The 12,611-nt window shown below is 39.6% G+C and overlaps 1 protein-coding gene across 2 annotated transcripts in view; it reads right to left on the reverse strand.

Moving 5' to 3' along the window:
- The window catches only part of PRDM4 (PR/SET domain 4), a 40,278-nt gene that overhangs the window by 27,293 nt on the left and 374 nt on the right, over window positions 1-12,611 (reverse strand). The window contains exons 2-5 of one of the 2 annotated variants that reach the window (XM_023729018.1): window positions 12,201-12,457; window positions 7,638-7,771; window positions 5,781-5,966; window positions 3,636-4,430 (exon numbers count right to left, since the gene is read on the reverse strand). In XM_023729018.1, the coding sequence (XP_023584786.1) occupies window positions 3,636-4,430; window positions 5,781-5,966; window positions 7,638-7,771; window positions 12,201-12,211 (1,126 nt within the window). In that variant the 5' untranslated portion in view covers window positions 12,212-12,457. Of the gene's footprint in view, window positions 1-3,635; window positions 4,431-5,780; window positions 5,967-7,637; window positions 7,772-12,200; window positions 12,512-12,611 lie in introns of those variants that run through there. The other variant, XM_004373798.2, reaches the window with a different exon arrangement.

Below are 12,611 nucleotides of genomic sequence, written 5' to 3' on the forward strand. Positions count from 1 at the left end.
AGGGGTGGAAAGGAGGAGTGTGCTGTCACAGTATGGGGAGAGCAATTAGGGTCACATAACAATGTATGTATAAATTTTTGTATGGGAGACTAACTAGAAATGTAAACTTCATTTAAACTACAACAATAAAAAATTAAGTTGTTGTATATATATTCCCAGTAATGAAGCCCTCGTGAACCAGTCCCTTATTCACTTACAAACCCAATTAGATTGTATAAAGCACATGAAAAACAAAACTTGGTGGGCAGAAATCAAGGGGTGACTCTTAGATGGGAAGCCTGGTCAAAAAAATTATTATTTGGACTTCTTTGAATCGTAACAGGTAAAATGATTTTTTGCACTTGTTTATATTGGTGTTTTAATACATTTTAAAAAAGAACCCCAAGCTTGCTCCCCCCAATCCTACAGACTTACAGAATCCCAAGAAAGAGGTAGGTGAGTGACATTATACAAACCAGACAGAAAGGGGTGGACTGTGCAGGGTGTAAACATAGCCAACACGGATCCTGCCTGCAAAGGACTCTGGGAGTAAACCAGAGTAGCTGACCCAGCAATAACCCTGCCACATAGTTATACAGTTACACTAAACAGATACTCCTCCACCCCAAAGCTAGCAGCTATAGACTGGACCTTTAAATGGAGACACATCCATTACTCAAGAGAAAACATTCCTTAGAACTGTCTCTAAGGACCCAAATAGTTTTAAGTCCCCCTGCAAGTAGTCACATTTCCTTCCTTTTTTGTCTGTACTCACTCTTAGGGTATATATAAACTATGAGCACAAAGACCCCCACACAGGCACAACTTAGGTGATTCCTGGTGCTTCGCTGTCTGTCGCAAGCTTCACAGCTCTGTTCTCTGTGCCATCATCACCCTGGCTTTTAGTGCCTCTTTTTTCAGGATCCTAAGGATGGTTCAAAGCCATGACATCGTCAGCAACTCCAGCTCCTGCCTTTAAAACTGCCCCAGCCACTGGTCCGGGGAACAAAACAATACTGCAAACACACTCAGAGATGATTTGAATATCCAAAGAAGATACTCAAATGGCCAATAAACACATGAAAAGATGCTCAACATCATTAGTTATTAAGAAAATGCAAATCAAAACCACAATGAGATACCATTTCACAACCACTGAAAGATTAAAAAAAAAAATGAAAACCAGAAAATAAGAGTTGGCAAGAATGTGAGGAAACTGGAACCCTCCCAACAATGTATTTGTTGGTGGAAATGTAAAATGGTGTAGCCGCTTTGGAAAACAGACTGGCAGTTCCTCGAAAAGTTAAACAGAGTAATTCCACCCTTAGATATACATAAGCAAAAGAACTGAAAACATATAGTCATACAAAAACTTGTACACAGATGTTCACAGCAGATTATTCATAACAGCCAAAAAGTGAAAACAACTCACATGTCCATCAACTGACAGATGGATAAACAAAATGTGGTATATCCATGCAATGGAATATTATTCAGCCATAAAAAGGAATGCAGTACTGACACTTCCTACAACGTGGATGAACCTTGAAGCCAGACACAAAAAGGCCACATACTGTACGATTTCATTAACATGAAATGTCCAGAACAGGCAAATCTATAAAGACAGAAAGATCAGTAGTTATCAGGGAATGGAGGGAGGAGAGAATGGGGAGTGACTGCTAATGACATGAAGTTTCTTTTTTGGGTGATAAAACGTTCTGGAATTAAATAAAGTGGTGATGGTGCCGCAATCTTGTGAATATACTAAAAACCACTGAAATATACTCTTTTAAAATATATATGTGAATTATATCCCATTTAAAAAAACAGAAGAAGACACTTAGAAAAAAAAGTGTCTGCTTGCCAGCGAAGAGCAATGGGTTTATATAGGCCACCTCTTACCTTCTAAATTAATGTGACTTAATTACATTCCTGATTAAAACACTTAAAAACTATAAATTTGAGACATTAAAAGGTTAATATAGAAGGTCTCACCACTGCCTGGCTTCTGAGGCACCATACTGTCCTGAGCTTCCTCCTACTTTTTAGACCCTCCTGTTTAGTCTCTTCTGTAAGCTCTCCTTCCTCTGTGGCTGTATCTCATGGCCCTCCTCTCTTCTCATTTCATCCCACTTCCATGGCCATTATTAACATCTAAATGCTGATGATCCTTAATATTCCCAGACAGATCTCCCTCTCTCAACTCCAGATCCAACTTCTTTTATCTCTAACGGATATCTTGTAGACACTGAAATCAACATGTCTAAAACTAGACTTAACCACCACTCCTCAAAAAAAAAATACTACGCTTCCTTCAATATTCACTATCCCAATGAACTGTACCACTATCTACTTGGTTCCCATGCCAGAAATCAGGGTGTTCTCCTTAACTCTTCCCATCCCCAACTTCGCCCAATCACAAGTCTTATTCTTTGTAAGTTATCACTTAAACTCATCCACTTATTACCTTTACTCTAGAGGTTGGAAAATCAGTCACTTAAATTATTGCATTATATTCCTAGCCTGTCTACTTGCCTCCAACAAATCTAGTTATCCTCACATTGTAGCAAACACCACCTCTCCCCAAACCTCATTGCTTAAAACCCTTCACTAGTCTTAGAAGACCCTTTTTGTTCTGGCTCCTACTTCTCTCACCACACAACCACTCTCCTTGCCCCCATTTTATGATTCAACCATTCTGACCCACTCACAGTTCTTTTAGTTCTAGGCACTTACAGGTGCCAACTCCTGTCCGGGATACTGTTCTTCCAGATTCTCAACTGCTTGCTTCTTCCTGGTCCTTTGGGTCTGTGCTAACATGTATGTTACCTCCCCTCTTAAATCTTCCCTGACCACTCCATAGCCTGGTTAGCTGGTCCCCCTCAGATTCCTTTAGCATCCTGCACTTACCCTGTATTGCAATAGACTGTTTACTTGTCTATGGTTCCCAGCAGACTAAGCTCCTTAAAGGCATGTACTGTCTCTTTAGATCATTTTCTCCTCAGTATCTAGCACAGAGGCTGGCATATAGTAAGCACTCAACATGTTTCCTGCATGAATGATGCATGCAGTGGTACCAACAAACTGACCATTTTATATTGCTTTTGCTGTGCAATAAAAGGAACTTTTATAAGTCCAACTATGCTAATTTATGTAGATTATGACAAAAAAAAGAAAAAAAAAGAATTGTATTTATATCCACCTACCCTGTTTCATGGGGACAGAAGTACTGGGGATAGAAGCACAAGTGATCTAACAGACTTCTTTTTGCCTTACATTGTAAACACACAAGGCCCTTCACACAGAATATCTTAACTGAAGTTCACTCTTAGTAACTATTCATTTGTGAAATCTTACGAAATACCTTAAATATTACCAACTAAGCTTATCTGTAAAATACAGAAATGATTATATTTCCTTACTTTTGGAGGATGCTGTAAGAACCAACTAAATGTTTGTATTATCATTTGGCTTACTTGCGGAAAAGTCACCACATTCATATAAAGGACAATACAAAGGCAAAGAAAAATTCCAAAGTCTGGTTACTTTCTACACTTCCTTAATCAATGTCTGACTTTGTGACTAAACTTGTTAGGCAGGCCTTTGATGGCTCTTACTACCAATATTGTCAAAAGAAAAAGGCTAAGCACACTCACAAATTGTAAACAAGGTTGCCATATTTTCCTTGTCTGAATTGGAGTCTTCCATTTGCAGTGAAGGTGGTACAAAAGAAAGACTGTCTGAAGATACATCTACATGACCTGTCCCCATAGCAACCTCCTGGGTGATGGAGGAGACCGCCACAGGTTCCAGGCTGAGGCCAACTTCGTGGAGGGAAACAGATTCTAGGGAGGCCAGGTTGTGTGAGGTAGAGAGTGCCACGCTTACAGAGTTGGTGCTCATGGCCACGGTGTGGATGGAGTCACTGAGGGCATTATCAGACATCCCGCTGACCCGACTTGCAATGTGGTCTGTCTCCATGACCACAGGGAGCTCGAGGCCATTCCCATGAATGGGTATCACACCACCATGTCCTACAGTGTCTGCTGCAAGGTTGTTGCTCACAGAATCCACAGATAGAGGTTCATGACTTCTGGAGTCATTTGGGATTTGGGAATGTTCACCCGCAACACCATCCATTGTAAGCTCCTCTGCCATTCCATCTGTAGAGATTGGGCTGGTAACCCGAGAAACATTCTCCATAGTGATTGTTGTGTCCAATGCCACCTCATGGCCATCACTGGGATGAAGACTTTGGGCACCATGTGTGTTCACAGAGCGAGAGTCTATTGAAACAATGCCTGGTTCTAATCCAACATTTCCATTAGACTGGTATGGATCTAGCGCTGAAGGGTTATTGGTGATAGATAGTGCTGTATTACCATCAACATTTATAGAGTTGGGGTGGATATACTGAGGAGGAGGTCTGTCAGCTAAATAAGATAAAATGCCTGAGAAAAGGAAAAGATGAGATATCAGGGACTTTCTGGTACATTGTTAAATACATAATCCTCTACCCACTTCTTTGGTTTAATCAACATGTATACTTTATAAGTAGCAACGCACATATACTATAATTGAGTTTTTCCTCTGAAACTCAGAAAGTCTAAAAAATTAACTATATTCCTTTGATGTCAACTAAAAATTAATAATTTAAATGCTGGCTTTAATATATACATGATTGCAATTCCTGAGTCCTAAGATGCTACAAATTTGCTGAACTAGAAATAAGTATAAGGTAAATGACTTAAGGCAGATCTTTCACTGTGAAATATAAATTTTAACTAAATGTAATTAAGTTTTAAATTGTTACACCAGCCTCTATTCAAAATAAGTCACAACTGTTCCTACTTTATCAAAACAGAAAAAATTTTTTTTAGCACTTATGCTTGTGAGGATGTGGTAAAATAGCACTTACTATACTGCGAGTGGGAATGTAAATTACTAAAACCCTGTTGGAGCATAATCTGGCAATATGTATTAAGAATCTCAAAAATGTTCCTACTCTCCTGCACAAGAATTTCATTTATAATAATCTGCCCTAAATGTATTTTGGAAATGTTGTACACAAAGGTATGCATAAGAGCTTAGTTAAAATGATAATAAACAAAATTGAAAAAATAAAACTTCAAACAATAAAGACTGATTTAATAATTGAATAACCATTCAGTTGAATGTAATACATCACTAAAAGGGATAATAATGAAAACCATGTAGGGACAGGGAAGAAGAGCTATAAAAACAGAAAATTATTAAGTGAAAAAAAGGGAGCACACATAACTGCATAGAAAGGATGATTTCAGTTATAAATAACAGGTAAAAACCCATGCACTGACAGACAGGAAGGAAGTACACCAAAAAGATGTATGGTGAGACCATGAGTGGTTCCCCTCCCTCCTTATTTCTTCTAATTTGCTAAATTTTCTGAAATGTGTATGTAATACTTTTATAACAAAAATTCAATAAACTTTATTTTATAACAACGACACTGTAGCAAAACGTGGTTAGCAGGAACTGCAGAATTATAAAAACTGAACTAAGGAGATGCAGGAGGAGAAAGGAGAATGAAATCATTTATGTGACATTAAATTACGCTTGGTCAAACTACTATAATAATGTGCTATCTGCACATGCTAAGAAGAGAAGTACACAAATATAAACAAAACTTTTTTTTTCTCACCTAGAGGTTAATATCTAATAGTTACAAGCAGAAAAAAAAAATGTTATCTAAGTCTTCCAGAATTAAGGCTAAAGGTGGCTCTCTCCTCTTTTTCTAACACCCAAATAAGTATAATACTTACCAGGTAGAATGGTTCTGAAGTAACTGCTCTCCAGGTGAGGGTAAGGTGATGGAGGTAGGGTATAGTTTCTTTCTGGTAACCCACACATCACCCCTCGATCGCCAATACCCATTGGGAGCATCAGAGACAAAGCAGAAGGCAGAGAACTCAGGGAGGGACCAAGGTTTGGAATTGCCACTGGCAGGCCTACCCAAAAAAAAAAGTTTTTTTCTCAATTAAAGCAAAGTAAGTATTTTAAAAAAAATTCTCTCTATAACCCCCAGCTAAACTCTTAGAAGGGATTTTGCTTATAGGCAAAAATCTCAGCTAGTATTCTGCATAAAAAAAAAGAACCTTTTTCATCCCCAGATAGGTAGTTTTCTACAGGCATCCATAAATAGGACAAAACAAAGTAGACATAATCTTAAAGTTAGTTCTAGAGTTAATTTTAAAATGCCAAGTTGATCCTCCAGTTACCTGTACTGCTCTTAAGTACCAAAACAGTTATTTTATCATGAAAAATCTAGTTTAAATACAATTTAAGAAAACTAATTTTGCAGAGAAAAAAAGAATGGGAGGACACGTACCAAAATGTTCACAGGAGTGGTCTCTGAGTGGTGATACTACACATACATATTTTTTACATTTCTTTTACTTTGTTGCATTTTCTACTTTACATGAGAACATATCACTTTAAAAAAATTCACAGATAAACTTCAAGCTGGAAAAATAATCTAACTTAAATTTAGATGCCAACTGTACATTTATATTTTTAGTCTTTTGTATATACACTGGACTTCACAATGTAAAAAAACATTTAAACCTTAGATTATATCTTCCTTGAACCGTATCTACTTGCAGTGCTGAGGTGATTCTTACTGTGCCTAAGTAACATAATGAATGCTCACCAACTTGAGCAGTGTTTATTTGCAGATTTTTGCCAATGGCAGTATGTTTTACATAGGACTTTCCTCCATAACAACAGTATCCACGAAAAGGAATGCCTAAGAGACAAATCAAATGGGGTAACAACTCACAAGAAATAAAAACTTCTTCCGGGGTCACTTAAAGGAATGTGAACAGACGCTGGTATAGACGAATCTTACTTAACTGTTGCATTTCCCTTTTGCTAATTAAGCAGGCAATTCTCTATAGAGAACTTGTTAAACAACTTAATAGGTTTCTTTAAAATACTCTTATACATTAACTTCTATTTTTTGATAAAGTCCAATACATTACAATGTCATAGACCCTTAAGAATCAACAGCTTGCCACTGTAAGAATCAACAGCTTACCCATTTCTTTTCCACTTCAATAGAAAAAGAAAATGAAACTAGACAGAAAAATGTCTGTAAAAGTATAGTGATGGGGAAGAACGAGGTTTCCCTATACCATTCTTCTGAGTACTGAAGCTCTGGGGAGTGCCATGTGAGAGCTCCAGCTCTGGTACCTCCTCTTTCCCCATAATTCCAGGCCTGGTGCATTTGCAGTTGTAGCCATTCAGTTTCAAACCTAGTAGAAAATAAAGCCCAATTCCCCATGCTTTCTGGGAACAGGTATTAGAGCAACTTTAAATAATCCTCTTCCAGTAACCCAGGGACACGGTGTCAAGATGAGAACCAGATAAATGGGTAACCCTAGATAAAATGCCAAGTCAATTACAGCTCAAGAAAAGGACTATCAGAAAAACTGCTATTCCTATCCACAGTCTTCTACAAAAATGTTTTCTTCCACTATGCTACTAGATGTGGAACTACCATTCAGGCCTGCTTGGCTTCTCCATTCCATCCTTAAAGGGGCTCTGAGACCCTCTAGATTCTATTTAGAATTGAGAATGCATTAAGTGTTGAAATGCAGTTGTTCTCCTTTACCACTTACCTGGGGCAGGGATGGCATTGTGAGTGGGTGAGGCAGCCAAGCCCAGGTGACTTCCTGAGACTGGCAAGGCATTGCTCACAGAGGATGAAGTCAGCTGCTCCATCCCCACTGGGCTCAGGTTCATCTCATTCATCCTAGGAAAGAGCACACACAAGGAGTTATGCAAAAAAAAATTACCTCAATGACTCTGTTTTAAGATACTGGAGAACCCAAAACAATAGGGGTGAAAAATGGGGACTTGATCAACAATTACTTCATTTTTATGCTCACAATTCTGTGAGAAGAGCTACTGTCATCCTCTTTCTACTGATAATGCAACTGGGACTTAGAGACATTAACTAAGTCAATGACATATAACTAGTAAAGAGGTAGAAACAGGATTTGAACTCAGGTCTGCCTGGATCCAAACCCTATGCATACCATCAAAAGCAAAGTTTGCAATCTTCAGAGCACACTGGCAGTGAGTTTGTTTTTTTTTAATAACCCCAATTTTTTCTTTCACAATATTTTCTTCAATTGGCTTGTTATATCAAACCAGTAGTTTTATAGGCAGTTTTATTTTAATCTACTTAAAGAATGTTTACTAATCCTTCTCACCAGGAGTCAAAGTGATGTTGTTGCTGTTAGGTGCCATCGAGTTGGTTCTGACTCATAGCAACTCTATGTACAACAGAACGAAACACTGTTCCTGTGCAATCCTCAACAATTGTTATGCTTAAGCCCACTGTTGCAGCCACTGTGTCAATCCATCTTGTTGAGGGTATTCCTCTTCTTAACTGGCCCTCTACTTTACCAAGCATGATGTCCTTCTCCAGGGACTGGTTCCTTCTGATAACATGTCCAAAGTATGTGAGACATAGTCTCACTATCCTTGCTTCTAAGAAGAATTTCGGTTGTACTTCTTCCAAGACAGATTTGTTCATTCTTTTGGCAGTCCACAGTATATTCAATATTCTTTGCCAACACTATAACGCAAAGGCATCAATTCTTCTTCAGTCTTCCTTATTCATTGTCTAGCTTTTGCATGCATATGAGGTGATTGAAAACACCAAGGCTTGGGTCAGGTGCACCTTAGTCTTCAAGGTGATTATCTTTGCTTTTTAACACGTTGAAGAAGTTTTTGGAGCGGATTTGCCCAATGCAATGCATCTTTTGATTTCTTCACTGCTGCCTCTGTGGGCATCGACTGCGCAATACTGGGTCTAAATCAAATGATCAGTGTTGTGAAGAAGCACCATATTTTCCCCATGGATCAACATTTTATCAAAACTCTCTATCAGGAATCCTCATAATATCCTCCACAGACTGAGGTTTATTATATAAGCTTTGCTAGATACTTTATAAATAATTACATCTTATAATTCTCACACCAACTCTGCACAGTAAGGTAGATGTAGAAACTAAGGCTTAAAGAAGGTAAGTCACATGCCCAAAATCACGCAATTAAGCAGAAGAGCAGAAATTATGCTGCAGAATACTGCCAAAAAGTTTTTCAATACACCAAACCTTTTTATCTACAGACAATTTTTGGCAGGTTGAAGAATCTATGCAATTCACCTTGCCGTTAAAAACCTTAACAGAATGAGTGACAATGATTTAAACAACACATCATTAAAGGTCGTTATCAATAAGTAGTAGTTTCTATATCAGACTTTAGAGACTGCCATATCACAGACATTAAAATTCTAAGAGGCTCGCCAACAGGCTATTCAAAGGAAGTCTCTCATAACCTCCCATCTTTCCACTCAATACCACAGTAATGCATTTTTCATGTGTGTGAGTTGGAATCGACATGATGGCAGTGAGTTTGGTGTGTGTATTTTTTTTTCTTTTGGTGCGTATACGCATGTGAGGGGTGGGAGTGGGGATCAAATGGGTTTATGCAGTCCACCCTTAGCAGTCAAACCAAAGCTAAACAGGTTTTTAGTTCTGAAAAAAAGGCAAAACCAGCCATGAAAAGACCTGAAAATAACAAGGGCTAGCATTTACTGCTCAATGGCGGCAGGCTTTTTTAAATTACTCCCTAATTATATGCTAGACACTGCGCTATGTGATTTATATGTAATAATCTCTTAGTCCTTATAACTACTATGAAGTAGGTATTAACACAATTTTCATATTTTAGAGACAAGGAAACTAAGACTCAAGAGACTAAGAAACTTAACCCAAGATCACATAACCAGTAAGTGGCAGAGCGGGAATTTAAATACAGATCTAATTTAAGAAATTCAAGCCCTTAACTACAGTAAGAAAGATAATTACGAGAACTGTTTGCCTTTTACACAGTTCCGACACATTAGGATCTGTCTATTTATACTGTGGGGTATACTTAAAGTCCCAGATGGACCTGCTTCCTGCATTATTCTATATCCACAGGCCAGGTATCTCATAAAACTGAGCTCCCAGGCAGTAACAACGTGCACAAGTCCAGTCTAGTACAGAACCTTGACTAGAGAGGATACGGGCTCATGGTGATCCCATGTGTGTCAGAGTAGAACTGTGCTCTGTAGGGTTTTCAGTGGCTGATTTTTGGGAAGTACTGACAGACCTTTCTTCTGAGGCACCTCTGGGTGAACCTGAACCTCCAACCTTTTGGTTAGCAGCTGCGCACGTTAACTGTATGTACCCCTCAGAAACTTCTTTCAAATACACACAACAAACTCCAGCAGTTTCTACATGTATAATTCAGTGACATTGTTAACATTCTTCAAGTTGTGCAAAGATTCTCATCCTCCTTTTCTGAATTGTTCCTCCTCCATTAACATAAACTCACTGCCCCTAAGCTTCCTATCTAAGCTTCCCAGTTGCTGTTGTCAATTTGATCCCATATAAATCTTAACCAGAGACCCCTCCTGAACTGACTAAGCACTGTGAACTATTTGATTTGGATGGAGCAACACAAAATCATCATCCTTACCAGAAAGACAACTGGAAACACATGGCAAATGAGATACACCTTATGAAGAACAGCACATTAGTAACAGTATTTTATTATGCTATAAAAGAACACAAAAACTCCTTGTAGCCTAAAGAAACCATAGCTACCTTAACTTTCAAAGTTCCTGGGTTTAGGTTTGCTTAATACAGACTTTTCCTGTAACTTTTTATAGCAACAAACATAACTAAAGTCCTAGTACAATCATTGGAGAGGTAATGACTTAATGAGTTGGTTACAATAATTTTTTAAAGCACAATTAAAAGTCTGTAACTTCAACTGCCGTTCTGAAAATTCCTATTAATCTATGTATCCAACCTGGAAATAGAAATGAAAATTGTGTTTCTAGGATGACTCCTAGGCCTTCTCAAACCACTTCAAACCAGATATCTCTTGTGAGTCACTAAAATGTGATGACTTCAGCAGCCATAAAGCAAAGGTAACTAGCATTCTACAAAGAGAAAGCAGACGAAGGGACTGTATAATATAATCTTTCTAAGACCTTCTTAGGGAGCCCTGGTGATGCAGTGGTTAAGAACTCAGCTGTTAACCAAAAGGTCAGCAGTTCAAACCCACCAGCAGCTCCGTGGGAGAAAAGACCTGGTGATCTGCTCCCATAAAGATTACAGCTTAGGAAACCCTATGGAGCAGTTTTAGTCCGTCATACAGTGCCACTATGAGTCAGAACAGACTCAACGTCACACAACAACAAAGACTTTCTCATTTTGAAGTCCAATTCTATCTTAACTACCTTTCTCATATGGGAATCTAGGAAGCAATCTTGAGAGAAAGGCCAGGGATCAAGACACTAAACTCTCTCTTCTTCCCCACTCATTTGTCATAAAACCATTTCCTTCATACTTCTACACCTTATGTGTGTGTTTCTAAGTGACCTATGTATGGCCATTTGCCACGTGCTAATCTCACAGCTTTCTTAGGATGACATATAAGAAGCTAAAGGAAATGTACCCAGTTTGCAAAATACAATGAGTTTCAATAATTTCAATGAATGTGTGTTTCATCGTTGTCATTCTAAACATACTGCCTATAAAAGAGCCATCAAAGAATAGCCAAATGTAACCATTTCTTTGCTGTGCTTCTCTACCGTACTGGTGTGATACTGGAAAGTACTTTAAACATTCACACGAAGCCTACAGAATTAAGAACATCCCCTGCTCTACCATTCGTGGTCTGATGCCACACCAAAACCAGCAAAACTAAATGATAACCCGGTGATGAGCTAAAAATACATTTTGGAGTCAAGATAAAGTTATTATTAAACGTACCAATAACTCAAAGGCACAGGAAAAATGTGTTCAAGAGCCAACCATTAAAGTGGGCTATTTGGAACAACGATTCCCATTTGGAGTAAATCAGGATGAATGAGCGTACATGCAACCCAACACGGGTTTCTGGATTTCCTGTTCCCTTACATGGTCCCTATGAGCAGGAATCGACTCAACGGCAACGAGTTTTGTTTTTTCGGTGCGTCTGGGTCACAAACCCATTTGCAAATCACACCTGTAACCTTCTCCAGGGCACCAAAAACAAAGGTAACAACTGTGAACTCTCATTTGCGAGATGTTTTCCAAAGGTGTCACCAGCGCTGGGCCCACCTCGCTACTCACCTGTGATGCATCTACTTGGCGCCAAGTGTCAGAGAAAAGACCACACGGGTGGCTGGGAACCGGCATCAGGGTTTGCATTCCAGGGTCACGGGCCACCGCATCTTGCTCACAACCGCTGCACAAACGCGGCCACTCGCCCCCGGGGCCGCCCAACTTCTCCCGAGGGCCGGCGGCCGCACACCCCGCCTGGGGATGGGGCATGCCGCGGCCCACCTGGGGCCCTTCCTCCACAAGCTTCGGGAGAGGCGCTGCCCAACCTAGGGGAGACGAGCACGATCACCCAAACCACATGAGGACGCAGCCCCCGTCCCCTTGCACTGGAGAGCAGCAGGCGCCGGGGCCACCGCCTCCCGCCGGCGGCCAAGTCCCCGCCCGTCCGCCCTCCGGCGTGGCGCCCGCAGAGCGCCCCGC

Source organism: Trichechus manatus, unplaced genomic scaffold (genome assembly GCF_000243295.1).
Source record: "Trichechus manatus latirostris isolate Lorelei unplaced genomic scaffold, TriManLat1.0 scaffold00027, whole genome shotgun sequence".
NCBI classification, from domain to species: Eukaryota; Metazoa; Chordata; class Mammalia; order Sirenia; family Trichechidae; genus Trichechus; species Trichechus manatus.